Raw genomic sequence first — 26,611 nt, forward strand, 5'->3', positions numbered from 1 at the left:
TTAGCATGGGGTAAAATCAGAATGATTTGCCTAATGGATCTTGCAGCACCATAAATTCCTCTCTGGTTTTTTGGTTATAAAAAAAAATCAGAAAGGATGAAAGCACAAGTCTGTGCCTCACTAAGTTTACCACCTCATCATCTGGAGGGATCATCTGGTTCTTTAAAATCTCCAAGACAAGAAGGGTTTCCACAGGGGCGGCCATACTCCATTTGCTTGGAATACTTGATCCTTTCCTGTGAAACTTCGCTGTTAAACAGGATCACAAGGCCCATGCTTGGAGAGGACTCCTTATGCGGGAAGAATTGCGCCAGATGAAGCCCTTCCTCTTACAGTACTGAGAATGGAAAAGGCACACTGCTAGACTTCTTCACAGCGTCCTCTTCAGGCATTGGTTGGAGTCAAGAGGGAGCACAGGAGCAGCAGACCTATTCAGCCTGTCCCTGAAAGCTCACACTTTCTCATGAGAGAGCCCTTTGCATCCAAGGAGGCTTCTCAACCACGTTGGGAACCTCCATGGCTGCAAAACACCCCCACTGCAAAAGTTCGCCCTCATTGCAATAGGAGCAGGAGTTGTACCTTTCTTGGCATTCCCCTCAAATAGGGATTAGGTTCCACAATGGAAATGGTTATTTCTCAGGTATCGGAAGCCAAACTGCCCCCCCCACCTCCAAAACCAGGACAGAAAAATAAGTGGGAGAGCTCTATACTGCCAGTGGCACATCTCTCCTCCCATCCTAGGCCTTGTGCAAGTTTTCCCACGACCTTCAACCAATCTGTCTTTTAGCTCTCTGCACAGAAGCCGTGCCTGTGGAAGAATACTGCTTGCTACACTAGTACAAACATTCCTTTGAATTGACAGGTGCCAGTAACATATTTTCTCTACACAGCTACCAATTTGACTTTGCACCAAATCCACTGGCCCCTTTTAAAGATGCTTATTCAAACCGTTAATACTTTGGAATGAGGATAAAACATTAATACATATATATACATATACATACATATATACATATACATATGAATACAACCAAAAAACTACTCTGCTTTATTTAATACAGGGATTGAGAACTTGGGACCCTCTGGTGTTGGGACAGCTCTTGTCATCCCTGCCCATTGGTGATGCTGGTGGGAGATGGAGTTCAGCACCACTGGGGGTAGATGAGACCATGGTTTTCTATTGCTGGAGAGAGCATGCCTTCTGCAGTATTGTTCAGAGAGACTTTATCTTTGGCTTCAGCTACTGCTGTGCTTACACTTCCCCCTAGTGACAACTAACAGAATATGTGCATACAAAATGCTACTTTTAAGTAGGTCTTTTAAACTTTTCCTGCCTTATTTTCCAATACAGCTATTCCAAGCTTGGCTTAAAAATTTCATAGAAAGCTTATGTTTTACCAAAAGCAAATCAAAGTTCGTTTTTAATATTACTGCTAGTGGAAGCGAGTATTGGGACTCTGAACTGCGTAAGAAAGAGACCAACCAGCCTGTCCTCATGCAATTATTCTGTGCAGTGTTACTGCTGGCATACTACCAAACGTTTACCAAGAGCGCATCTAAAGGTCTCTCTTTTGGTGTGCAGGGGAGAAAGAGGTTAGCACCCTTCTGTCTCAGGAGACAATGAACGAGGACACTCTTGCAGGGGTAATAAACTGAATTTCCTTTTAAAAAAATCAGTATCTTCCAACACTATTGCTTTGATCCCTCCTCTGGAAATACGCTTGCAAGAGGCGTGACTTGTAAGAAGTCATTTGCTGTATCAAAGGTTACCCACAGAGCATCACACATCAGCAACCTTCTTGAGACCTACCCTGACAGGCCATGTTAACCCATATACAGATGCAGTAACAGGGGAAAACTTTTTTTTACCTGCTGGATTTCCCTGCGAGAAGTTGGAAACCTTTCCAAGCTGCTCTCACAGCAACATATTGAACCCAAAGCATTAACAGGAAACATGACACTACTAAATCTAGTAATTCCTGAACTCAGGAGCAAGACACCTCCATTGAACTCACAAACAGAAAGTACATTGGCTTCAACAAATTTAAAACCTAAAAATACACCAGTCACATGTCAAATAGAAGCTGTTTCTTCTATAAATAACTATTCAGTCTCTCTTTTTTTTGCCATTTCCTTCTCAGCAGAAAAGCTACCCCAAATATGTTGGCACGAGTGAGACACTTCCAAGGGGTAGCACATTGGGAAAATCTGGTGTGAAGGGCTAATTGCCATTTTCCTAGTAATTAGGTCCCAGAGGCATCATTACCACATCAGATCCATCAACTGAAAAGCAATTTTTTAAAAAGTGAAGACTCTTGCAGCTGCTGAAGAGATTGCTCGAATGCTGAGGAAGTGATAGGTTGAGTTCCCTATCGAGAATGCTTTGCTTCATGTTCTATGTGTGATTTTAAAAATATCCTTTCAGAGGACCCCTTTTGTATATCTGCCAAGGAGCACCTGAGAGTCAGCCACTGCAGCGTAGAATTTTTAAAGGCATGTTCTGTGACAGTTAGAGTTGGAGGCACTGATAAGTCTCTAGTCCTCATTGCTATAACCAAAGAATGAGACCCAGAATGCATCACTCTCTTGCAATTGCACATTGCAGAAAGGTCTGCAGTACAGTGGAACCTTGGAAGCCGAACGTCTTTGAACTCTTAAACGTTTTGGCTCCTGAACGATCGAAAACCAGAAGTGATTCTTCCGGTTTTCAAATGATTTCCTGAAACCGAACATCTGTAGTGTGGAGGAATCTTTCAATGAAGCATGTGTACCTACCATGGATCTCTCAAAAGAACCCTGGGGTTCTTCAAACTGCTTGAAAACCACTTCTCTGCACTATCACAAAGAATTGTGGGAAACTTTTAAGAGGCAGGGTGAGAAGGAAAAAAAGAAGAGTGTTGCCATTTACACCAGTAGTTCTTTATTATGCAGCTCACACAACTTTGAGGCGGAGGAAACTTCACAGTACTAAAAATGAAGAGGAGCTGTATATTATGGGTGGGAAGGAGTACTAGGAAAGCTGATTAAGAGACAAGAGTAGCAAGCGGAAACAAAATAGGGAGTTCCCTGAAAAACTAGGTCTCGGGCAGAACCACTTGCAGAGTTGACACAGGTAGGGTTGTGCAGGAGATATTTGGGGGACTGGGTGGAGAGCAGGGTTGACAGGGGAATTCTGATGGCTTGTTGCTTGTACTGTCAATTGTACCACTGTGACCTATTAAATCTAATGAAAGCAGCATACAAGGTCAGAGGTTCACATTGAGTTTTGATCCAACAAGCCAATTCTATGACTGTGTTTCTAGGCCAGTGTAACAGTCTTATGCATAAAGCTTCACTCCCTACTCAAGCTACAAGACCTTCCAATCTGATTAACTGCCAGGGCAACATTAAGAGATACTTTTCTTTCTTTTTTTAAACCTACAGATCTGAATTATCCTACATTTAGCAAGTAAATTCTAGGAGCCCATCATTTGAGTTTTCACAGAATTTATTTGACCGGAATGCAACACAACAGTACAATCTCCATATATTTTCTGGCAGGATAATTTAATTTCTGAAAAGAAAAGGGAAGAGAATGTCAAGTCAGTATTGTGCACTAAATATACATCCATTCTATAAAGCCAAGGAATTCTCCTCCCACCAACTGTAAGTAAATAAATTTTGACAAGCATGTCTAAAAGGGATGTTAAGTTTTCAATTGTGTGGAAATTTCAATCCAGCCAGTTGCCCCAACTGTTAAGAAGACTCTGCAGATAATGTGGGGTGCATTTTAACTTTGACTGCTCTGCCCACTTCTTTCCCCAACCCTTGAAGATGGGAGGGGTTAGGCTGTGCTCAGGAGGCAGATCACTCCCCACATTACCCTTCAAGGAAGAACGACTCCCTGGTGCAGATATTTATGAGTTACTGGGACATGCACCTAAAGGAGGTTTTTAAAGAACTGCAATGAAGCAAGTTAACCATCAGTTATCAGACAGCCTTCAGGAGGAATGAACTTCTCAAGAGACTAGCAATAAGCAGGCCCCTCAGCAATGAAGTCTGGATGTAGTTTTACCTGTCAAAATCCACTGCTGGCTCACTGTAAGAAAGGGAGAAAAAGATGTCAGTACATCTTTAACCACATCATTTTCATTTAAAAGACAAGACACACCTTTAGGCTATGTACCATTGTTTTTACACTACTGCAGGCATCCCCAAACTGCGGCCCTCCAGATGTTTTGGCCTACAACTCCCATGATCCCTAGCTAAGAGGACCAGTGGTCAGGGATGATGGGAATCGTAGCCCAAAACATCTGGAGGGTCGAAGTTTGGGGGTGCCTGCACTACTGGATCACACCTATTTCCATACCTTACATGTATACAGAATTAATTTTAGTTGGTAGGCTTGGGCTAACTAAAGAATCAGGCCCGGAATCTTATTAGCAGGCTTCCCATTGCAGCTGTGTCAAGATCCAAGTTTTCAGCATAAATAGTACAGCAATGAAACACAAAGGATTAGGTGAGAAAAAGTCAAGTTGCAGGACAATTTTGAAGGTGAGAGAAAATAGCCACAGGTAGCTGAGGAGCTGGCTGCCTGTCAAGTGAGTACCTTAAGAAGCAGTTTGCCACGGTTAAGGGTAAGTTGTTCGCAACTTAAGGGGGATTATTGCAAACTAGACAAAAGGCAAAAATTCCTTGCCTCCCACTACTAAAAAAAAGCTTCTCACAGAAAACCAGGACACTTACAAGGATTCAAATACTTTGTGTGTGTTTGCAACGACATTTAGAATATGCAATTGCTAATATGCAGCACTGAGCCACACTATGTGAGCTATGTAACAGCGCCAGGCCATATTCCTCTCTACTCCATAGCTCAGCAGACTAGAGGAGAAAGCAATGTATACACACGGATACAGATCAAAATGACCTGAGAACAACAAAAGTTGCCAAATTTATCGAGGGTGCAATGAGACTAAGGGCTACCTTTTAAACGTCAACCATAGTCATATGATCTTTTTATCCTTGTTGTTTTTAATTCTATATTGCATGTATTTTGTTGCTATGGCTGTTGGCTATGCAAATAAAGTTTATTGTTGTTGTTGTATACACACGGAAGTGCACACCCACGTGGCCTTGATTTGTGGTACACATTTACCCAGAGGGTTTGCTCCCACTAGAATACAGGAAAGTATGGGTAAACTGAGGGATTTGTGGTCCTGATCCCCACTCAGTTTTCCACCTTTACAGGCGCATCAGCAGCATTGTTAAGTTTCATTTTAAGTTATACATGAATGGAACAGTTCTAAGGAAGACTTTACAAACTATGAGATAGGGAAAGTGCCTTGTGAAGGTATTGCGATGCCTAAACCGATGTTATTTGTTCTCATATGGTTGTAAGCCAATATTGAAGCAGGCAGGCTCATGATGTAGCATCACAGAAAAGGAGAAACAAGGATGCTGGTGTGAAGAGCTCCAGAAGCAGGTGCAGTCTTTCACCTGAACCAGCGTGGGGGACACTTGGATAATGGGACTGTTCTGTGGATGTGGTGAAGCAGGAGGTACATTTAACTATTTGCAAGTCTCAGATAAAAGTTAAAGCCTAGAACAATATGAATTTTTAGTGTATGAATTGCCAGTTGCATTAAAAAAGAAAAGAGGAATAAATCCTCACCATTCAACAGAAGGGAAGAGGATTTCGAGTGTGTTGGTTACCAACTTGTTCAGCTATAATCAGCTCTCAAATGTGAATTCAGCCCGCAATGTAGTGTTTTTATAAGCAGAATATTTGCCTTGGCTTATGGTTAGCCTGAAGCATGAAACTTCATCACGCTTTCAAGGAGGTTGTTGCACACTAAGTGAGAACATGCAACATACATTTTAGACATCTAGGGCCACACTTGTTTTTAATACGGGGGATGCTACTCAATTTATACATGTTGTATATTAACTACAGCACATTTAAGCTTACAAACCTGCCTGATACTACAGCAAAGTATTTCCTACTGGAAATTAAAATTTATAGAGGCAGGAAAACTTTGTTCCAAAGCAAAAACACACAGACAAAGCAAGGGAGCATTAGGAAGTCAAGCAAGTGATGCATAATACACGCAATCACATCCATGCTTATTCTCGGTACCTGCTAGGCACTTCATTTCTGATCAACAAGAATCCCAAGAAAGTAGGAAAAAAGGTGAAAGTAAAGGATTACTACTAATCAAAAGCGTGAATTTACAGTAAGTCAGTCATTTAATGAAAAGTTTGAACTCAAGGATATTTAAAATCCAAATTTAAACCATGCTTATGTTAATAATGCCTACTCTGCACTGTTATATGTTAAGCAAAACTTGTATTCAACTTGAATGCTCCACGTTTCAACTCCATTAAATGCCAGCAAGTGTTTTTCTTTTCACCTGTACCCACTTTACTGAGTGACATTTCAAGTCTCATTTAGTTGCCATTAGTATGTGCTAATTTGGAGGGTAAGGCAGGACAGGATGGGGTCAGGCAAGATCTACTTTAGCTACGCAAGGCGGAAAGGGTGGGAAAAAAGACTCCAAAACACTCCATCTTCTGATGAAGACTTTGGAGACTAGGTACTGTTACCTTTTTACTTTGTTATCTACTAAGTAATAAGAGGTGCACAAAAGCTAAACTACTTGAGAAGCTAAGAACTACGCAGCATCTCAGCGTTACCTTCTGCAATCCAGAAGTAAAAGTTGAAATTTGAAAGAAAAGGAAAAGGTTATTTTTGTCATGAAATATCCAATAGAGTTACAACAGTGACTTCGCTTATGAGCACTGATGGGTTGAACTTACCTTCTTGCCAGCCCCAACGTTTGCTTTAGCTGTTCCTCTGACTTTCTTCATTCTGTTCTTACGTTCTTTGCGCTGTTTCCTTGAAGTCTTTTTCTTTTCATACAAACCATGCTGGTAAAGGGAAAGCAAAGTAAATCACTCAAAGTGTACATCGGCATTTAACCTTGGACAGTCATAGCATTGGAAAGGATCTCAAAAGACAGGGGTTCCGCGGCTTCCTGCAACCAATCAGAAGCTGCACTTTGGTTTCCAAACATTTTGGAAATCGAATGGACTTCCAGAACAGATTCCATTCGACTTCCAAGGTACGACTGTAATTCCAGTTGTGGCCTCTGAAGTGACATAAGGCAAACTGACTTTCTCATTTATATGCTAGACCTTCAAAAGTTGAAGATAGCTGTCATTATCATGTTCTAAACTCTAACCCAGGCTTAACACACCCAGATCATTTGGGCCTTTCCTCACAAGACCTGGTAGGCAGGCCCCTTATGATGTATGTAGACAACACACTAAAAAGTGGCAATATTGGCAATTTCAGTAGACTGTAATAGCAAGCATTTATAGGAATAGGAAGTTGTTACAAGTTAAACATGGGAGAATCGTGGAATTGTACACAGTTGGAAGGGATTACAAGGGTCTTCTAGTCCAATCCCGGGCAATGTAGGAATCTTTTGCCCAATATAGGGCTCAAACCCACAGCCCTGAGATTAAGAGTCTGATGCTCAACCAGATGTGCTATCCCAGCTGAGCACAGCATCTGCTTTGCATACAAGTTTCACTGCAATGAGGGGGAAGGACAAGATACACATAGATATAAATAAAGTACTGATGTACAGTGGTACCTCGACTTATAATTAATATCAACCTTCTTAATACCACTAAATACAAGAATAGTTTAAGATACCATTTTAAAATAAAAAATTCAACAGGAAGAGTGCACCTTTAACAGAACAAACACTTCAAAAGGTCCCAGAAAGAAAGAAAAACCATTTAGCATGACCACCCCAGTCTGTCCAAACAAGGTAAACAACTGAAGAAGCCTACCCTGGCCAGTCTGTGCTTTGGTTCATTTTTCTTTGCATAGTCGAGGGAATCGTAGATCATGCCAAAGCCTGTTGTCTTCCCACCTCCAAAATGAGTCCTGAAGCCAAAGACGAAAATGACATCTGGGGTTGTCTTGTACATTTTGGCCAACTTTTCACGGATTTCAGTTTTGGGAACAGTGGCCTTTCCAGGATGAAGAACATCTATCACCTAAAAATACAGAATTGACAAAACATTAAACACTTTTAGTGTATTTGGGGGGGTGGGGGGAGACCTATGAATGTAAAGAGCTTCACAAAAGTTACTATTCGTGGACCACTTTACCTTGTCACACGCATGTAGGCCCTAAAAGTCCTCTATGGAAATACAGCTGTCCCCCAGCACTGATGTTATTCAGGTGGCAATAAAAAAACCTATTTATATTTACATACTTTTTCCACATAGTGCAGATGGCAGTCCTTCAAAAATCTACTGGGTATGTTTCACCTAATGTCAGTGGAAGCACTTCGAAAGTAACAGTAACAAAAACAGATCAACACACTGTAGCATCCTAAAATATAATGCTATATTACTAACTAATCCAGGAAAAACACTGCAGTCACTAAATTTACCAAGCTCAGCTTTAACACAGACACAGAACTTTATGTACATGAAAATTAGGCTAAGAGTATGAATGAATCAAATACAAGTATTAACAATCTCCCTCACCATCTGCTTACGCTGAAGCAGCCTGTTGGTCATGAACTTCCTTGTTCGGATGGTGACCGTGTCGTTCTGCAACAAAAAAACAAAATTCCAAGACACTGTTTGTATTAATGTCTGCCAAAGCAACGATTTGAAGCTACCTTAAAGTGCCAAATTTCAACTTTTTTTAGGGAAGGGTATAAACTGATACCTACCCCCACCCTGCCTCTGAAGTTTAGGCAGATATGAATTAAAACAATAAGATAAAACAGCGATTCAAACGGAGCTCAAGATACCATTGAACTAGTAGCCCAGGCATCCCCAGACTTCGGCCCTCCAGATGTTTTGGACTACAATTCCCATCATCCCTGACCACTGGTCCTGTTACCGGTAGCTAGGGATCATGGGAGTTGTAGGCCAAAACATCTGGAGGGCCGCAGTTTGGGGATGCCTGTAGTAGCCCTTCCATAAATCCGGCGCCCTCCAAGTGGTTGAGATTCCCAAATCTCACCAGCCCCGGCCAGGGTTGATGGAAATTGGGGATACAGAAACAGCAGCAGCACCTTGAGAGAAAGCTGGCACAGGAGAGGGCATTTTGATATAACACACACACACACTCCGCCATCCCCGTTAGACCAGGCCGCACACTAAGCCCGAAAGCAGAGCGGTGGAGGGGGGTGCGCCGTTCAGAGCGCGAGCCGGAGCCCTAAAACACCCTCCTCCCGCCCAATAACCGGCCCAGCACAACCAGAAAGCCCCGCTGAAGGGAGAGCAGTCGCTCCGAAGGCCAGCGGGCAAAGGATGGCGCGGGGCTAATTCGGATTGAAGCCGCCTCTCCCAGGGAACTCGGGGGAGCTCGACAAGAACTCACCATCTTGGCGGCGTCTCCGGCAAAAGGAAGGAAGGAACTTTCGGCAGCCAATCATATAGCGGCGCTCGCGCGGAGGAAAAGGAGGCGGGCCTTCGCGTCCAAAGGGGAGGGCACAGAAAACGCGTTGACTTCCGTCGACGGGAAACCAGAGAGACTTCCGAGTGTTGGTTCGGATCCTGAGTGCCTGTTTACTAAGAAAGAAAACAAAACTCGTTTCCAAATCGCTGACCTGCGTGTCGGCTTTTCTTTGTATCGTGAGGACAAACAACGTCGGCCTTAAACGCTTTAAGGCTGGCTGTCATAAGGCACCGCTCGCCTGCCAGCTAATCTCACAGCTTCACTGATAGATGACTGTTATTTATTAAATTTCTATGCCGCCTTTCGTCCGAGGAAACACGGCGGTTTACAGTAGAAAAACACAAAAATTACAGCTTGCTGTAAGAATGGACAACTGTTAAAGGATGACATGGAAACAAGAGAAGATGTGGCAATCGGAGGAAGAGATATGGTCGCAACGGGAAACCTGACTTGTAAGAAATTGCATTAAAGTCATTTGGACGGATTTGTAATAATTCGGAAAAAATCAAAAATATTAAAAAGAAAAACACATACCATAAGAACAAACGAAAGCAATAAACACCTTCCCCCTGTCCAACAATGCACACACTTTAAAAAAGCCACAATAGATGGTTTAATCAGCCAAAGGTCTAATTAATGAAAGGGTGGGGAAGCAAAAAAATATTCTGCAATACGAAAGTACCACAATGCGCAACATAGTTGTGGTTGCAAACCGCCCTGCGATCCTCTGGTGTTGGGAGCCGTAGAAATTTAATAACAACAATAATAACAATAGTACAACTTTCTCTGGTCTGCGGCGGCTGGCAGGAGGGTCCCCCGCGCTCACCAGCGCGCTCTCCTTCCTTTTCGTTGCACCTCCGGCCATTAGGTGGCGCTGCGATGCCGGGCGGAAGCGGCTCCGAAAGCGGCGACCCTTCGCGGTTCGCGGCGACGCACGCGCCTGATGCCCGTCTGCCGGCTCTGCTTTGCAGCTCGCTCAGGCCGCGTCGGCTCCGCACGGCTCCGCTCTCTTTTCCTGCGCCGTCCCCGGGCGTGAGAGGGGAACCGCCGACATGGTGAAGGAGCAGTTCCGCGAGACCGACGTGGCCAAGAAGATGTAAGTGCGACTTGGGGGGCAGCGAAGTACAAGCTTGCCAAGTTTTGGGGGCGAGGAAAGCGGTCCGTTGAGTGGTGTGGAGGGGAATGGTCCAGCTGCATGGGAGGCACCTCTCGGAGAGCCCCTTTTGGAGAGCAGGAGGGATAATTTTTTTTATAAAAAATATTTTTTATTTATTTGATTTTACAAGCGTAGAGTTATAACAGTACCAAGTAAATATCCACATTTAGAGATTTCTCCGAATCTCCACACTTCCCACCATCGCCTCCATGGGTTTTATTGTCAACATTTTCAACTGCATATTATTTCATAATCCATAATATGTATCTGTCCATATTGTCCATAGTGGTTGTTACATTACAAGTGTTATTCAAATCCTGCTATTGTTTTCATCTGCTTACAGTGGTCTCCTAAATAAATAATAAAATTTCCCCATTCTTTCTTAAAGTTTTTGTCTTCTTTGTTTATCCTCTGATAAATCTATTTTTGGCTCAGCCAAAAGAAGAAAGGAAAGGAAAAGAAGTATTTTTGGAAATCTAAATATAAGCAATTTTGTTTACATTAGAGGCTGTATTTTCTGCTTGCATTTTCTTTTTTGCAAGCGTAACTTGCCCTGGGACTTTATTAGGGTGGGGAATAAAGTAAAATAATACAAAAAAAAGTAAAATAATACCAAAAAAAGTAATTTTCTGTAGTACTTGGTTGTAGGATTCTATGGTTCTATATCAGGCATCCCCAAACTGCGGCCCTCCAGATGTTTTGGCCTACAACTCTCATTATCCCTAGCTAACAGGACCAGTGGTCAGGGAAGATGGGAATTGTAGTCCAAAACATCTGGAGGGCCGAAGTTTGGGGATGCCTGTTCTATATTATGCATGTTGACTTGGCAGCAAGTCCCATATAAGTCTGCATGAGATTTGCATCCTTATACACAGTTTCTTCGGCATGTGCTCTCAAGAAAGCACTTCTTTACACAGCACGTAGTTAAAACGATGGAACTTGCTCCCACAGGATGACCACCAACCCAGATGGCTTTAGAAGATGATTAGACAAATTTGTGGAGGGCTGTTGATGGTTGCTAGGCATGGTGGCTATGCTTTGTCTCCACAGTTGGAGGCACCAATGCTTCTGAATACAATTAAGTTCGTAACTAGAGGTGCCACTATACCAACCAGTTGCTGGAAGTCACAGGAGGGGAGAGGGCTCTTGGGCTCAAATCTTGCTTGCTGGTTTCCCACAGGCATTTGATCGGCCACCGTGAGAACAGGATACTGGACAAGATGGGCCCTTGGCCTGATCCAGCAGGCTCGTCTTATGTTGGATAAAATACCAAAACAAAAGACAAAGCAGCAGAAAACCTCAGGTGGTTGCTGATCTCTTCTGTTGAAACCAGCAGGCTGTTTTTATGTTCTTAAGTGAGTAGGGATCAGGGACTTCATGCTTTCTATCACCTGTGCCTGTGCTTCTAGAAGTTTCAGCACTGCTAGCCACCCAACAACATTTCTGAATATTATCTAATGGCAACTAGTTACTGAAATAGAAGCTTCTGAGGCATACTCATTTGTGATAAAATATATTAATAAAAAAATCTACTTTTCCACAGAGGCTTCTTGCCTCACTTCACATTCTGACAGATAGACTATAGAAGTGAAGATCCAGCTATTGAACTCAAGCATCCTTGCTGCCTGTGTACATGAGGGCTTGTTTATGGTATCGGGGCATGTGCAATACTCGGGAAAATATGTGTTTTTAATTCACTTTTTGGCTTAGTCTTGAGCTAGCCAAATAAGGTTTCGTGTCTTATGTGAATCGTACATTTAAGGGAGACTCTTGACTAATATTGGTGATTACAATGGGACGCATAGAAAGTGGTGGTCTGTTGGGGCCAGGCCACTCATGGCTTATATGCTAAAGTCAGCACATTGAATTGTGTTTGGAAGGCCGCAGGATATAAATACTGTACAGAACTCTGGTGTGCTGGATTCTTGGTATTGCTTACTTATCAGAGGCAAGTCACATTCTATATAAGCAGAGACTTCAAAATAGTCATCAAGGGTATCTCCATTTTGTGATATATCTGGTGCTGTTTTCTGTTCTAGAAGCCACATCTGCTTTGGGATGAAGTCTCCAGAAGAGATGCGACAGCAGGCTCACATCCAGGTGGTTAGTAAAAACCTATACAGTCAAGACAATAATCATTCACCTCTGCAGTATGGTGTACTGGACCATCGAATGGTAAGACCTTTTGTTGTTCAATCATATCCCACAATGCATCAGAAGTAGTATTAAGTATCTCTAGTTAGAAAGGATCTGGGTTGCAGGACTTCGAAAAAACTTAACCTGTGGAACTGCTGTCAGGCAGAGGAGATGGGAGAGAAATGGGTGGCTTGACAATATAAAACAGCTTTGGATGCTTACATTCCAAAAGCGTTTCTTTACCCACCCATTACTTTCAGATCATATCAGTCTTTTCTAGCATGCAAAATGTATGTCGACGAAAAACTTACTTAAGGTCTAGAATTGTAGGCTAAAATAAAGCTTGATTTCTGTAGTCTGGTTTTCTTTTACTGAAAAGAAGAGCACTTGGTATGCACACTTATTTGTGGCTGGATAATTGTGTGTGGATGCATGTGTATGTGGGCTTGCGAGAACTAAGATCCTTGTGAGTTCTAAGATTACAAAGGAGTAATAAGGCCATATACTGCCTGTGACACATAATTAGTAGTGGGGTGTCTTAATTTATCAGAGAGCAGCTTGACAATATCTTATCTATTTTGATTTATTAAATTTCTATTCTGCCTTTCATTTGAGAACCACAGTGCAGTTTACAATATAAAAACCCAAAAATAATACACACAGAGAAAGTGTGTGTTTGTTTGTTTACAAGGCCATAGATTGTTTAATTAGTCGAAGTCCTGGAAAAAGAGGAATATTTTTGCCTGCCACCTAAATGTATGTAGAGAAGGTGCCATTGTTAATTGTTTTATGCATTTCTACTCCCAAGGGTACAAGTGAGAAGGATCGTCCATGTGAAACTTGTGGAAAGAATCTGGCGGAGTGTTTGGGTCACTATGGCTACATTGACCTGGAGTTGCCTTGTTTCCATGTGGGGTACTTCAAAGCCGTGATAGGCATTTTGCAGGTAAAGTTGCATTTAATGTCAAGGACTGGAGATGACAGAGATTGAGCAACACTTGACATGTTGTTCCTGTTGTGGGCCATTGCCTGTGATTATGTCCTCTGATAGGAGACCAGGGTTCAAATCCCCCCTCAGCCATGAAGATCACGGGGTGCCTTTGGGTTAGTCATTCTCTCTCAGCCTATCCTACCTCTCAGGGTTGTTGTCAGGGTAAAATGGAGAGGAAGAGAACTATGTATGCTGCCTTGAGCTTACTGGAGGAAAGGTGGACTAGAAATTAATTACAGTACTGTGCTTACCTGATGTTCAATATATAAAGTTTCTGAGTAGTTATTATTAATGAAGTGCTCAGTAGAATAGACTTCTCCCCCCCCCCAAAAAAATAAACATTCATATAGATATTTGGGCTTTTGCCATTTCCTTAGATTTACTGCATAGCATAGCTTTGAAGAAGAATACATGACGGGAAGCTCAACTCATTCAACCTTCCACAGTGTCCCTGTATGTGCATATAAATTTATGGATTGTTCAAAAGTGTATTGGTTGATGGCAAATTGTGTTTTTTGCTTCTGCTCTAGATGATTTGTAAGACCTGTTGCCGTATCATGCTGACCTTCGAAGAACAGAAACAGTTTTTGGATTATCTGAAGAGACCTGGCTTGACCTACCTCCAGAAACGGGGTTTGAAAAAAAAGATATCTGAAAAGTGCAGAAAAAAGAACACCTGCCCATATTGTGGAGCTTTTAATGGTGAGTGCATTAAACTGCCCTTTGGTCCTTAAGCAGCTTGAGTTTGGAACTGCCTCAGAACTTGAGAGCCTGCTGGATCAGACAAGGGGACCAGCACCCTGTTTTCACAGTGGCCAGCTAGATGCCTATGTGAAGCTTGCAAGCAGGGATTCAAGTGCAAAAGCTCTCTCTGCTCCTGCGGTTTCCAGCAGCTGGTATTCAGAAGGGTTCAGAAATACTTCCCGGACCGATAGTATAATACTGCCTCATATTATCACTGGTATTTGATTACAGATAGTGTCCTATTTTTGCTGTTGAGATTTGCTATGTGCTTGTCACTCTCAGTGCTTAAAATTGTTGCTTGACATTAAGAGTCGCTGCAATTTCTTGGTTGCTGTTTTATAACCGAGATTATGTAATGCCTGAAAAAAACTAATTTGAACCAAACATCCTTAGTCTTAGTGACTAAACCACAATACAGTAACCTTATTCTACTGAAGGTTTTGGTCGGTGTGTCTCCTCCTCATTTTTTCTCTTTTTTCTAATTCTGTTTGTAAAACATTGAGCACGACTCTGCTGACCAATATAAATTATTAAAATGCAAAAATGTGTGTGCAATTAATTTTTCCTGTATCTTCTTGTAGGTACTGTAAAGAAGTGTGGCTTACTGAAGATAATCCATGAGAAATACAAGACAACGAAGAAGATAGTGGACCCCATTGTGTCTAACTTCATACAGTCCTTTGACACCGCTATAGAACATAATAAAGAGATTGAATCCCTACTGGGGAAAGCCCAGGTGAATAATTAGAAACCTGTACAATCTTTTACTTTTTCTGTTTTCTCTTCCTTTGAGAATGGGGGATTCTCTTAGGCTGATACTAACCAAGGATATATTTTTTTAGCATTTCTTGATGCTTAGCGTCTACCTACCTTAGTCATGTTTTTGCTTTGCAGCAGGGTGGATTTGATTTAAATCAAATCGATTTAAATCACGATTTAAATCACTAGTCAGTAAGACTTGATTTAAATCTTTCTTTCTTTTTTTACAGAAAGACTCATTCTTGCTTCTTAATATTTACAACCAGATGAAGGTTTCATTTTTGGAATAATAAATTTTCAGAGTAGTTTTTACAGTTATATCAAAAATTACTGATTTGGTTATATTACTAGAAATACAAAGACAGATAACTATGAAATTATTGTGAAGTTTAATAGGTTAACTGTTTATATTTGTAAAAATAAAAAAATTCCTTCAGTAGCACCTTAAAGACCAACTAAGTTTTTATTTTGGTATGAGCTTTCGTGTGCATGCACACTTCTTCAGATACAGTGAAATGGAAGTTTCCAGGCACTTATGTAGAGAAGGGGTGGGGAGGGGTGGGGATGGGGAGGGGGGATCACTCAGAAGGGTGGTGGAAATGGGTGATTGACTGACTGATAGCTGTTGATGACCGCAAACGACTGCAAATGGTTTTGCATGAAAAAGCAAGGGTGGAGATGGCTGAAGATCGCTTATCATGTATAATGAGATAAGAACCCGATATCTCTGTTCAAACCAGGTCCCTCCATGGTTTTGAGCTTGGTGATAAGTTGCAATTCAGCAACTTCTCTTTCCAGTCTATTTCTGAAATTCTTTTGTAGTAAGACAGCTACTTTGAGATCTTGTATAGAATGTCCTGGGAGATTGAAGTGTTCTCCTACTGGTTTTTCTGTCTTCTGGTTCCTGATGTCAGATTTATGTCCATTTATCCTTTGGCGTAGGGTTTGGCCTGTTTGTCCAATATAGAGAGCTGAAGGGCACTGTTGGCATTTGATGGCATACACAATGTTAGAGGATGAGCAATTAAATAGTCCTGAGATGGTATGTTGGATGTTGTTGGGGCCAGTAATGGTATTGTCTGGGTGTATGTGGCAGCAAAGTTGGCATCTGGGTTTATTGCAGGCTCTGGTACCAGTGTCCATGTTAAGTCTGGTGGTTGTATTATTGTGGGTGAGGAGTTGTTTAAGATTGGGTGGCTGTCTGTAGGCAATGAAAGGTCTTCCTCCCAGAGCTTGAGAAAGGGAGTTGTCATTGTCCAGGAGAGGCTGTAGATCTCTGATGATGCGTTGTACTGTTTTAACTTGGGAGCTGTATGTGATGACTAGTGGTGTTCTGTTATTTTCTTTTTTGGGTCTGTCTTGCAGCAGGTTCTCTCTAGGTATCTGTCTGGCTCTGTTGATCTGTTGTTTAACTTCATCAGGTGGATATTTTAGTTCTAAAAAGGTTTGCTGTAGATCTCTTAGGTGAGATTCTCTGTCTGTAGAGTTGGAACAGATGCGGTTGTAACGTAAGGCCTGGCTGTATACGATGGATTGTTTGGTATGTTTGGGATGGTAGCTAGAAGCATGTAGATATGTTTGTCGGTCAGTTGGTTTTCTGTATAAGGTGGTGTCTATATGTCCATCCTGTATTTTTATAGTAGTGTCCAAAAAATGTATTTCTTGCATAGATTGGTTCATTGTTAGGTTGATGGTGGGGTGAAAGTCATTGAATGTCTGGTGGAAGGTTTCCAGGGTCTGTTGTCCATGTGTCCAGATAATAAAAATATCGTCAATGTATCGCAGGTACAGGAGAGGTTTGAGTGGGTAGGAGTTAAGGAAACGTTGTTCTAAATCTGCCATGAAGATGTTGGCATACTGTGGGGCCATGCGGGTGCCCATGGCTGTGCCGCTGATCTGGAGGAACAGGTCATCACCAAATTTGAAGTGGTTGTGGGTAAGGACAAAGTGGCAGAGTTTGGTAGCAAAGTCCGCTGTGGTTTTATCTGAAATGGTGTTCCTTATGGCTTGTAAACCATCATTGTGTGGGATGTTGGTATATAGAGATTCCACATCCATAGTGGCTAGTATAGTATTGTTAGGAAGATTGTTCAAAGATTGTATTTTCCTCAGAAAATCTGTGGTGTCACGTACGTAGCTGGGAGCACTGATAGCATATGGTTTCAGAACAGAGTCCATATAGCCGGAAACACCCACTGTAATGGTGCCAATACCTGAGATGATGGGGCGTCCTGGGTTTCCTGGTTTGTGTATTTTGGGTAGAAGATAGAAAGTTCCTGGCCGAGGTTCCGCTGGTGTGTTTGTGAGGATCTGTTCTTGGATGTGTAGGGGTAGCTCCTTAATAATCTTGTTCAGTTCTTTTTTGTATGCTTGTGTGGGGTCTGAGTCCAATTTCATGTAAAAGGCAGTATTGGAAAGTTGTCTGTGGGCCTCCTGGATGTAATCAGTTTTGTTCATGATGATGACAGCTCCACCCTTGTCTGCCTCTTTAATTATTATGTCTGGGTTGTTCCTGAGATTTTCTATGGCTCTCCTTTCAGCATGGTTTAGATTTTGTTGTAAGCGATGGTGTTTTCTGGTCACATCCGTTTGGATTCTGTGGCGGAAGCATTCGATGTACAGATCTAGTGTGGTATTGCGTCCATCAGGAGGGGTCCATGTGGAGTCCCTTTTTGTGTAACTTCTTTTCGGTGGTAGTTGGTGGTCAATGTTCTGTTCATTGATGCGTTTGGAGGGTGATGGTTGTTCCCCAGTAAGTTGAGAGGTGTTGTGTTGTGGGGATGTAGTTTGTTCTACTTTGTCTTGTTCTTGTGTGTGATGAAAATACTCCTTCAGGCGTAAACGGCGGAAAAATGCTTCCAGGTCCCCGCAGAACTGAATCATGTGTTGGGATTTGGCAGGGCAGAATGATAGTCCCCGTGAAAGGACGGATTCCTCAGCTGGGCTGAGTGTTTGCTGTGAAAGATTGACAATGTTGTTGATCTTGTTTTGATTGGTGGCCTGTAGGTTGGAAAGGTTGCAGAGTTTTTTATTTTTCTGGTTCTTCAGTAACTCCAGTTGAGAGTGGTAAATGGTTTGTTTTTCCTTGTGGAACTTCTGCCAGGCTGGGTGATTCCTGATGGAGTTGTCCAGTGCAGAGAGTTCCTCCTTTATTAACTTCTGTTATATTTGTTTATATTTGGACAGCTTTTCTGCTGTACTTTATTGGAAGGAGAAAAATAATCATTTCCTCAGTAACAATGTAAACAAATTATTTAACTAAAACAATAACATTATAGCATATGTATCCATGTTTGTTAACTGATGTGGTTAAACTTTTTTTAAAAAAAAAAATAGCACACATGAAAAACTTAAAACATATCCTTATTTCCTGATGCATAGCATTTGGACTATAATGTAACTTAAACAGAAAACTATCTTTAGAAAGATTTTTCCTCAAAAAGCATTTTATATTAAAATCTGATTTCAATAAAAAAAATCTGATTATTATTTTTTAAATCATTGATTTCTATCCACCCTGCTCTGCAGTGTTCAGTAGCAGACAGCACAACAGGGTTTTGCCTTTTATCCAACCTCCCTCCCACCTAGACGCTGCTGCATACAGGGAGGGATAAGTTCCGTATGGAGGATACATGCCAGCAGAACCAATCTGGTGCTTCTGCCACCAAATTTGCACCATATTAACCTCACCACTTCCCTGCCCCTCTCCACCCAGGAGGCAACAGTGATTCGGAGGGAGGGAGGTCAGGTAAGCCACGCAGCCTCCCTCTGCCATCCGCTACTCGTAGCATTTATAAAACCAGTGAAGCACCTTCTCTTGTCTACTCAACCTACAGATGGTTCACAGCACCTTAAAAGAAGTTGGAGAGATTGTAGCATAGCAGCTGAGTGCGCGGATTTCTTGCAAAACCCTAGATTAAAAACATTTCCAATTTAGTATGCAATCTTACACTTACCCAGGAGCAAGTCCCATTGAACTTAGGCTTACTTCTGACAGTTGCATTGTTGCAGGGGTTTTTTTAGCAGCAAGCCTGTAAGAGCTTGACTGCGTGTGATCCTTGAGAATTTGTTTTGAGATGGTCAGAGTTTGGATTCTCAGGCTCTAGGAATCACTAGTCTAAGGAGGTCCCTTATCATTTCTGTCATCAAACTCTAATAATGGTTATTTGCCATGTGTGTGAGATGATGAGTGGGTGGTGACGAAAAGCCAGACATTCTTATTTTCTTGTCGTGGAGGGAGGAGAGATGTAGCACAGGAGTCTGTGAAAGTACATGTGTTGTTGTACCAGAATCACTGAGTTATTGTGTGGGCTGAATCACTATAAATCTTGGCTGCCGTTTGAAGAGCTGAATGTTCATTTTGCACAGTCTCCCAACTGCTGTAATCGGCTGCCTTGAATTTTGTCAAGGAAAGCTTTTAGCCTTGTGTGTCCCCTGGTAACAGCCTGCAGTTCCATTAGATGCCCTGCCTCGTACTCATAAAACAATTATGTCTGGGCAGCAAGTGTCCTTGGCCTTCATAAGCAAATACGCCGTCTAGACTGGGTTCTGTGTGTGTATGAAGCCACATATACTTGAAGTGTGTGGATGCAGTATGACAATGCTATTCCTTGCCTGGAAGGCTCATTTGCATGTGTGTAGAAACCTCTGATTTATGTGTGGCTGGCTTATAGCCTACCGTACAAAGTACAGTACTGTACTTTATACCATTGTTCTACCCACTTTTTTTGTATAGGGGGATGGCCCAGTAACTTTAGGAAATAGGCAAAGTTTGAGAAATGTCTACTTAAGCCTTTTAAGCGTTTGTGTTCTAAAGAAAGTAAAGAACACATTTGTGATCCTTAAAACAGTTGCCCATGAAATGCTGGCACAACATTTCACCCTTCCTTGTGGTTTTAAAGCTACATGACAAATCAGTGGACAGGGCATGGCTTGAGTCTAGCCAGAAACTGAGTTTCCCACCCTGCGATGTTAAAAGTGTGGTTGTAACCTTTTATGTTTTGTAGGAGAACTTGAATCCTTTAGTAGTTTTAAATATCCTAAAGAGAATTCCCGCAGAAGATATCCCTCTGCTTTTGATGAACCCCGAATCCGGCAAGCCTTCGGACTTGATCCTGACACGACTCTTGGTCCCCCCGCTCTGCATTAGGCCCTCTGTGGTGAGCGACTTAAAATCCGGCACCAACGAGGATGACTTAACGATGAAGCTGACAGAAATAATTTTCCTCAATGATGTGATCAAAAAGGTGAGTTGCCTTTAATTTTATATTAAAGTATATTAATATTTTATATTAAAGTGGTTAAAGTAGGTATGGATTGTGCTTCTTAACAGTGCTTTTTAGAATGCCCTCCTAAATACTATTAGCTTTTGAATCTGTAGTAAAATGCATGGCTAGTGTCCATAGGAGACCTTAATTTAGGCCCTCTTCAAACTCTGTGAGTGCCTGAGTTTTGTTGCATTCTTATTCTAAGCATATATACGTGAGGTTGGTCTGGGCCTGGGGTTGCTATAAAGTTCCTGACCTCTTAGCTCCTTTCCTACCATGCAAATCTCCTATCCCTTCTGCTTATATCTACGATATAATGTTATGTCTGCATCAGGCATCCTTAATGAGCTTGTGACTGGGGCAGGGATTGAACCAGGCTCTTCCAGAATCCGCAAATTCACAAAGATTATTTTTTTTACACAGGAGTAAAACACAGCTGAGACCAGGGACAAAACCATTTCTCAACCCCAGAGAATTCTCTTTTTGGGCAACCTTGCAGGGGTGATTATTTTAAGGTGGAATATATTCCTAATCAAATATCTTAACTGCAGCTATAATATATTTGGTCTGGTAAAAGTTCTTAATTCTCAGATCTTGAGTTCACATCTGGAAGTCCATATTCAGAATTGCTCTGAAATGGTTACTGGTTATTTTTGTTCTTTCCTTGTTTTGCAATAAAACTTTGTGAAAGAAATTTGATTTGGGATTCTCATAAGAACATCATTGCAGAACTTACCAAATGTTCCTTAGAACTATGGAGTTGCTTTTCTTGAAATTTCCTTTCTTGAATTGGCTGTTTTGTTGTTGGTCAGCATAGAATATCAGGAGCCAAAACTCAGATGATAATGGAGGACTGGGACTTCTTGCAGCTGCAATGTGCTCTGTACATCAATAGTGAACTCTCTGGCATTCCTCTCAACATGGCACCCAAGAAGTGGACAAGAGGCTTTGTTCAAAGACTGAAGGGAAAGCAGGGTAGGTGTTTCAGCATAATCTCTGGCTCCTGCAGCTATCACATCTGAACATGTGAAGCCCCCCTAAGTCTTGTCCATGTAGCCCCAGTATTGGCTAGTCTGACAGATGTTCATTCTGGAGCTGTGGGCCGAACCTTTTCCAAACGCTGTTCGGGATTACATTTATTTCTTGGATTTTAATCTTGCTTCCCAAAGCAGTTTTGAGGGGGAAGTAACGAAAGCAAACTCATTTGTGTGTTGAGCTCCGTTACCAACTGCTGAAAGTGGGATATAGACTATCCCTCTGGGGTCATGTATTGCGAACGGTGCTGTTATATCGTAACGGTCTATATGGGCTTTGTAGCTTTTGTCTGTTTGACTTGCCAGGCGGACTCTGCAGCTGACTGTCAAGGCGCTTGGCAACGGGCTACTAGTGTATTTGTGCACATTAACATTTATTTCCTGATGCTATTGGTAAATCGAAATGAGCACAGTTGAGTCTGCTATATTTTGTGCTATGGAGGCTGCTGTGCATTATACCTAATGTCCTCCATGGTTTTGCCCCCACCTTAATTTCACATCCTTCCTGTACCAATACAACTTGCTCTCTTTTCTCGCCTCCCTCCACTTCCTTTAAGGTCGGTTTAGAGGAAACTTGTCTGGAAAGCGAGTGGACTTCTCGGGCAGAACGGTGATCTCGCCTGACCCAAACCTGCGCATTGATGAAGTGGCTGTGCCTGTACATGTTGCAAAAATACTAACATTTCCTGAGAAGGTAATTGGGAGAAAATGAAATCTTCTGTTGTGTGGTGCCATCCCTTGCGTAGTAGCTTCCAGAGAGTCTGCTCATGGTTCTATCAAGATCAGATCTCAAGCTTTGTTTGAATCACCAGGCTTTACTTGGGAAAGAGAGGAATGTCAGACTTGCTCTTGGTATCATTCCATGTAAAGGACAGGCCCATGTCCTGTTGATAGAAATTTAGCTGTATGTTATCTGTTCCTTAAATTCAGAAGCTAATCTGGTATCTTCACAATAGCATCCCCCCTGCTCCTTGCACTCTTGCCAAGCTGAAAGGTCATTTAGTATGTATATTTTTATAGATTACATCCAATAATATTGAAAAGAGTTGTAGTATGTGCGCAATTGGGCTAGCCCAAACATGGAACTTAGCAAGTCTTCTAGTGCTAGAATTCCAGAATTGTCTCCCTCTGTTTTCAAAATGCTTTGAAGAGACCACCAAGCAGAAGAAGAGAACAGAGGCATCTTGTCAGTTGTGTGATGTAAAGGGAGAGCCCAGGGAATGGTATTGACGTATTATCTCTGTTACAAAGGAGTGACAGGCATTTAAAATAACAGCGAGAAAATGCTACCTTGACTTAACTTTTGATCATTTAATATGTTATTGTTTGTGCTACCTAGTATATAATACACAGAAAATCACATAACTATGATTCACCCAGGGCAGCAAAAAAATATTGGCAAAGCTGTGTACAAGAATTTTGCGAGTTTTTCACTTTTAACTGGAGCATTCCTATTACAGGTGAATAAAGCTAACATTGACTTTATGAGGAAACTTGTTCGGAATGGTCCAGAGCTTCATCCTGGGGCCAACTTCATTCAGCAGAGGCACACACAGATGAAAAGGTGCGGCCTTGTATCTGAAATAGACCCATTTTGCTTCAGTCACTTGATTTGAAACTTTAGGGCAGGCATCCCCAAACTTTGGTCCTCTAGATGTTTTGGGCTACAATTCCCATCTTCCTCAACCACTGGTCCTGTTAGCAAGGGATCATGGGAGTTGTAGGCCAAAACATCTGGAGGGCCGCAGTTTGGGGATGCCTGCTTTAGGGCTTGCTTTGAACATACCGAGAGGCTATCTGGATTTTTTATTTCCCTTCTTTTCAGTTTCACTGATTCTTGCCTAAGAGGCTAGTCTTGTTTGTGTAAACTTCAAAATTTGTTCATTATACAATTCACTAAGTACTTGCATTGAAAAGCAGTGGCACATCTGGTGGGCAAAACTTAATTTTGATCCAGTTGCTGTGTGCGTGTGACCTTCAAAAATAGGTCTTCTGCAAAAGTGTGTAGAGGGTAAGCTAAGTGCTCTGCTCTTCTCCCATGAACTGCTGATAATCATAATTACTAGCACTAGGGCCTGCGGCCTTTCAGTGGGAAGGTGAAGTGATTAAAAACACTAAACTAAAAACCCCAAGTTAACTGAGCAACATAGGTTCAAAAGTCAAGAGTTGTATAATGTGAGTCCTTATAAAACTGCAGCTAGCAAGTGCTGTCTCAAGAGACATTCCTTCTCACACAAGAGGGGATGCCCTTTCTGAGAGTGCACATGTATGGGTTGCAGTAGGCAGCATCTAAAAATGGGTGCTTTTCCCCCTTCCAAAATCTTTATTTGCACATGTGTCTTAAGTGTTCTTTAATGGTGATAACTCTCATAAATTGTTGGTGTTTTCTGCACCCGTTTGCACGAATAGATTCTCATCCTCCCTCTAACTTTAGAAAGTTACCTTCACTCTTGTAAAATGTGGTTTCCTTTCTTATCACTGAGGAAGCTCTACAGTCCTGTAGAAGAGCAGCTGTATAACTGGAAAGCAATCATTTCCTCTAAGATTGTTTTTTTCTTATGATAGATTTCCCCTCTCTCTGTCTCCCCCTCCCTCACTCACTCTCCCCAGGTTTTTGAAATATGGAAATCGTGAGAAGATGGCTCAGGAACTGAAGTATGGGGACATTGTGGAGAGACACCTCATAGATGGCGATATAGTCCTGTTCAATCGACAACCCTCTTTGCACAAGCTCAGCATCATGGCTCATATAGTAAGCATAGCATCTTCTTGTTGTGGTTCCCTGGGGCGTATTTATTTTTATTACCATTCATAATAATAATAATTGGTCACCTAACACATACATTCATTAGTTCTTAAGGCTTTCGTGCGAGAGAAAAGGAGCGTGATCACGGATTTCTGCCTGCCAGGCTTCGGGCGTGATTGTGTGATTTTTACATGATCCAAATAGTACATGTTGCCTGCTACCATCTCCAACTTGAGTAACTATTCCACAGCTTCTGTAATTTTGTCTGTGTGGTATGGCTACCACTGCGCCAGATCCAAGCTAAGTAAAACATTATTCAAGTCAGATATGGCAGTGATCATGACTTGGTTCCTATTGAGAGATTCAGAGGGCAACAACATGAGAACAGGCCTTTTCTGTGGTGGCTCCCCATCTGGAATACTCTCCCCAGAAAGGCTCACCTAGCAGCATCATTACATGTCTTTAGGCTCCAGGTGAAAAGGCTCTTATTTAACCATGCCTTTAAATAATCTATGGCTTGTTAGATTTGGGGGGTGGGGCGGGGAGAGCTTTTGTTATGATTATTTTATTATTATGTTGCTTAAAAGGTAAAGGTAAAGGACCCCTGACAGTTAAGTCCAGTTGCAAACTACTCTGGGGTTGCGGTGCTCATCTCGCTTTACTGGCCGAGGGAGCCGACGTTTGTCCACAGACAGTTTTTGCAGGTCATGTGGCCAGCATGACTAAGCCGCTTCTGGCGAAACCAGAGCAGCGCACGGAAACGGCATTTACCTTCCCACCAGAGCGGTACCTGTTTATCTACTTGCACTTTGACATGCTTTTGAACTGCTAGGTTGGCAGGAGCTGGGACCGAGCAACGGGAGCTCACCCCATCACGGGGATTCGAACCGCCGACCTTCCGATTGGCAAGCCCTAGACTCAGTTAGACCACAGCGCCACCCTTGTCTCCTACCGTATTATGTTTTTATTATTATGCTCCATTGATTATGTTCTTAATATTGCACACTACCTTGGGATTTTGACTAAATAAATAAAATAACCCTAGGATCTTCTTCATTTCGCAGGAAAAGAGTAGTCATTCACAGAGGAGGTCCTTCTGTGATCACACCTCTCTTTCTGGACCATGTTAGCCAGTTAAATCTAAAATTCAAGTTTTCTGATATGTGCCCGAGCAAAGCTGGTTCTGTGTATGCAGGAAAGTGGGATAGTAAAATCACCTTTGGGTTGCAGAGGAGCGAGGAGTACATTTTTAATGCTTCTCTGGTTCAAATGCCCAGACCTCTCTGCATGTATAAAACTAGCATTTTGGTGGGATTGGGGGGTGTCTCTAGGCCAGTCTGTTTTACTTTCCTAACTTCCATAGGGGGAGCATTCAAATATGTAATTCCCCACTTGCAGTCTGATGTGGTACAGTATATTCTACCATCTCATTCTGCTACATGTGTACACCCACCTTATGCTTTAAATTATTAAGCTAATGCATATAGTGGCTCTTTGCTAGACTTCCCCTATAACTGATACATGGAAGGGTGTGAGCCCATCCTAATGCCAGATCTGTGCTGTACTTACAGCGCAGATATCCTAATGCCATCATGTTTTCTCCTGTCTAAGAGTTGGGTAAAGTTATGGCTCATGAGGCCTACATCATTACATTATTTTAAGCCTCCAGCAGACAAAAATGAAATAAACTTGTCATTTGATGCAGCTCTCTGTCTTTTGTAAAACTGAAATTATGTAAAGGCAAAAGCACAAATTTTCCAAGTATTTTCCAAATACTGTTGATGCGTTCTGAATTCCTTGTATGTTTTACACAGTATTTTTTTTCCTTCTGATATGTTTTTTTCAGGCTAGAGTAAAACCACACCGGACTTTCAGATTTAATGAATGTGTCTGTACACCATACAATGCTGACTTTGATGGTGATGAGATGAATCTTCATCTTCCTCAAACCGAAGAAGCCAAAGCAGAAGCCCTTGTTCTGATGGGGGTAAGCAAACTACTATTACGTACTACTGCCTGTTGAGATGGGGCAGGTTCACTGCTCGCTGCCTGATTTCTTTTACTGGTTGAAATCTTTTAAGAACTGCACAAAGTGTGCATTTTGCTAACTGCTTTCCTTTATGCTTCCACCTTTTGAGGAAGGGGAAGGAGTCGGCGATAAGTACAGAGGAAAGTTACCTAAAAGAAAACAGGGCAGAGAAACTGCTGAGGGCCAGATTTGGCCTATGGCCACAGTTTGGCCCCATTCCTTTTGTAGAACAATCTTGTCAGGATGGAATCATATCTACACTGACTAGGCAGTAAAG

At 42.0% G+C, this 26,611-nt stretch overlaps 2 protein-coding genes across 4 annotated transcripts in view; one reads left to right on the forward strand and one right to left on the reverse strand.

Moving 5' to 3' along the window:
* Positions 1 to 3,469: 3,469 nt before the first annotated feature.
* On the reverse strand, positions 3,470 to 9,550 carry RPS24 (ribosomal protein S24). Of its 2 annotated transcripts, XM_035138319.2 has the most exons (7): positions 9,395 to 9,550; positions 8,548 to 8,613; positions 7,840 to 8,049; positions 6,796 to 6,906; positions 6,116 to 6,133; positions 4,055 to 4,078; positions 3,470 to 3,553 (listed from the first exon to the last, which is right to left on the reverse strand). In XM_035138319.2, exons 1-5 carry the CDS (start codon positions 9,395 to 9,397, stop codon positions 6,128 to 6,130), a joined length of 396 nt encoding a protein of 131 aa, XP_034994210.1. In that variant the 5' UTR covers positions 9,398 to 9,550; the 3' UTR covers positions 3,470 to 3,553; positions 4,055 to 4,078; positions 6,116 to 6,127. The 2 variants fall into 2 exon arrangements, with proteins under 2 accessions (XP_034994210.1, XP_034994211.1); XM_035138320.2 differs by lacking the exon at positions 6,116 to 6,133.
* Positions 9,551 to 10,392: 842 nt separating this feature from the next.
* Positions 10,393 to 26,611, forward strand: part of POLR3A (RNA polymerase III subunit A) — a 45,957-nt gene continuing 29,738 nt past the window's right edge. The window contains exons 1-11 of one of the 2 annotated variants that reach the window (XM_035137922.2): positions 10,393 to 10,568; positions 12,668 to 12,803; positions 13,573 to 13,710; positions 14,286 to 14,457; positions 15,081 to 15,235; positions 20,265 to 20,504; positions 21,338 to 21,500; positions 22,117 to 22,253; positions 23,020 to 23,123; positions 24,170 to 24,311; positions 26,152 to 26,292. In XM_035137922.2, coding sequence (XP_034993813.1) covers positions 10,525 to 10,568; positions 12,668 to 12,803; positions 13,573 to 13,710; positions 14,286 to 14,457; positions 15,081 to 15,235; positions 20,265 to 20,504; positions 21,338 to 21,500; positions 22,117 to 22,253; positions 23,020 to 23,123; positions 24,170 to 24,311; positions 26,152 to 26,292 — 1,572 coding nt within the window. In that variant the 5' untranslated portion in view covers positions 10,393 to 10,524. The remainder of the gene's footprint in view (positions 10,569 to 12,667; positions 12,804 to 13,572; positions 13,711 to 14,285; positions 14,458 to 15,080; positions 15,236 to 20,264; positions 20,505 to 21,337; positions 21,501 to 22,116; positions 22,254 to 23,019; positions 23,124 to 24,169; positions 24,312 to 26,151; positions 26,293 to 26,611) is intronic. The other variant, XM_035137923.2, reaches the window with a different exon arrangement.

Source organism: Zootoca vivipara, chromosome 5 (genome assembly GCF_963506605.1).
Source record: "Zootoca vivipara chromosome 5, rZooViv1.1, whole genome shotgun sequence".
NCBI classification, from domain to species: Eukaryota; Metazoa; Chordata; class Lepidosauria; order Squamata; family Lacertidae; genus Zootoca; species Zootoca vivipara.

Bases quoted from the DNA above. Each gene is read 5' to 3' on its own strand.
- RPS24 (XM_035138319.2), bottom strand. The intron at 8,050-8,547 runs GTGAGGGAGATT...CTGTATTTTTAG, and splicing joins TGCTTCAGCGTAAGCAGATG to GTGATAGATGTTCTTCATCC. The intron at 6,907-7,839 runs GTAGGCTTCTTC...TCCCTTTACCAG, and splicing joins CAAAGCACAGACTGGCCAGG to CATGGTTTGTATGAAAAGAA.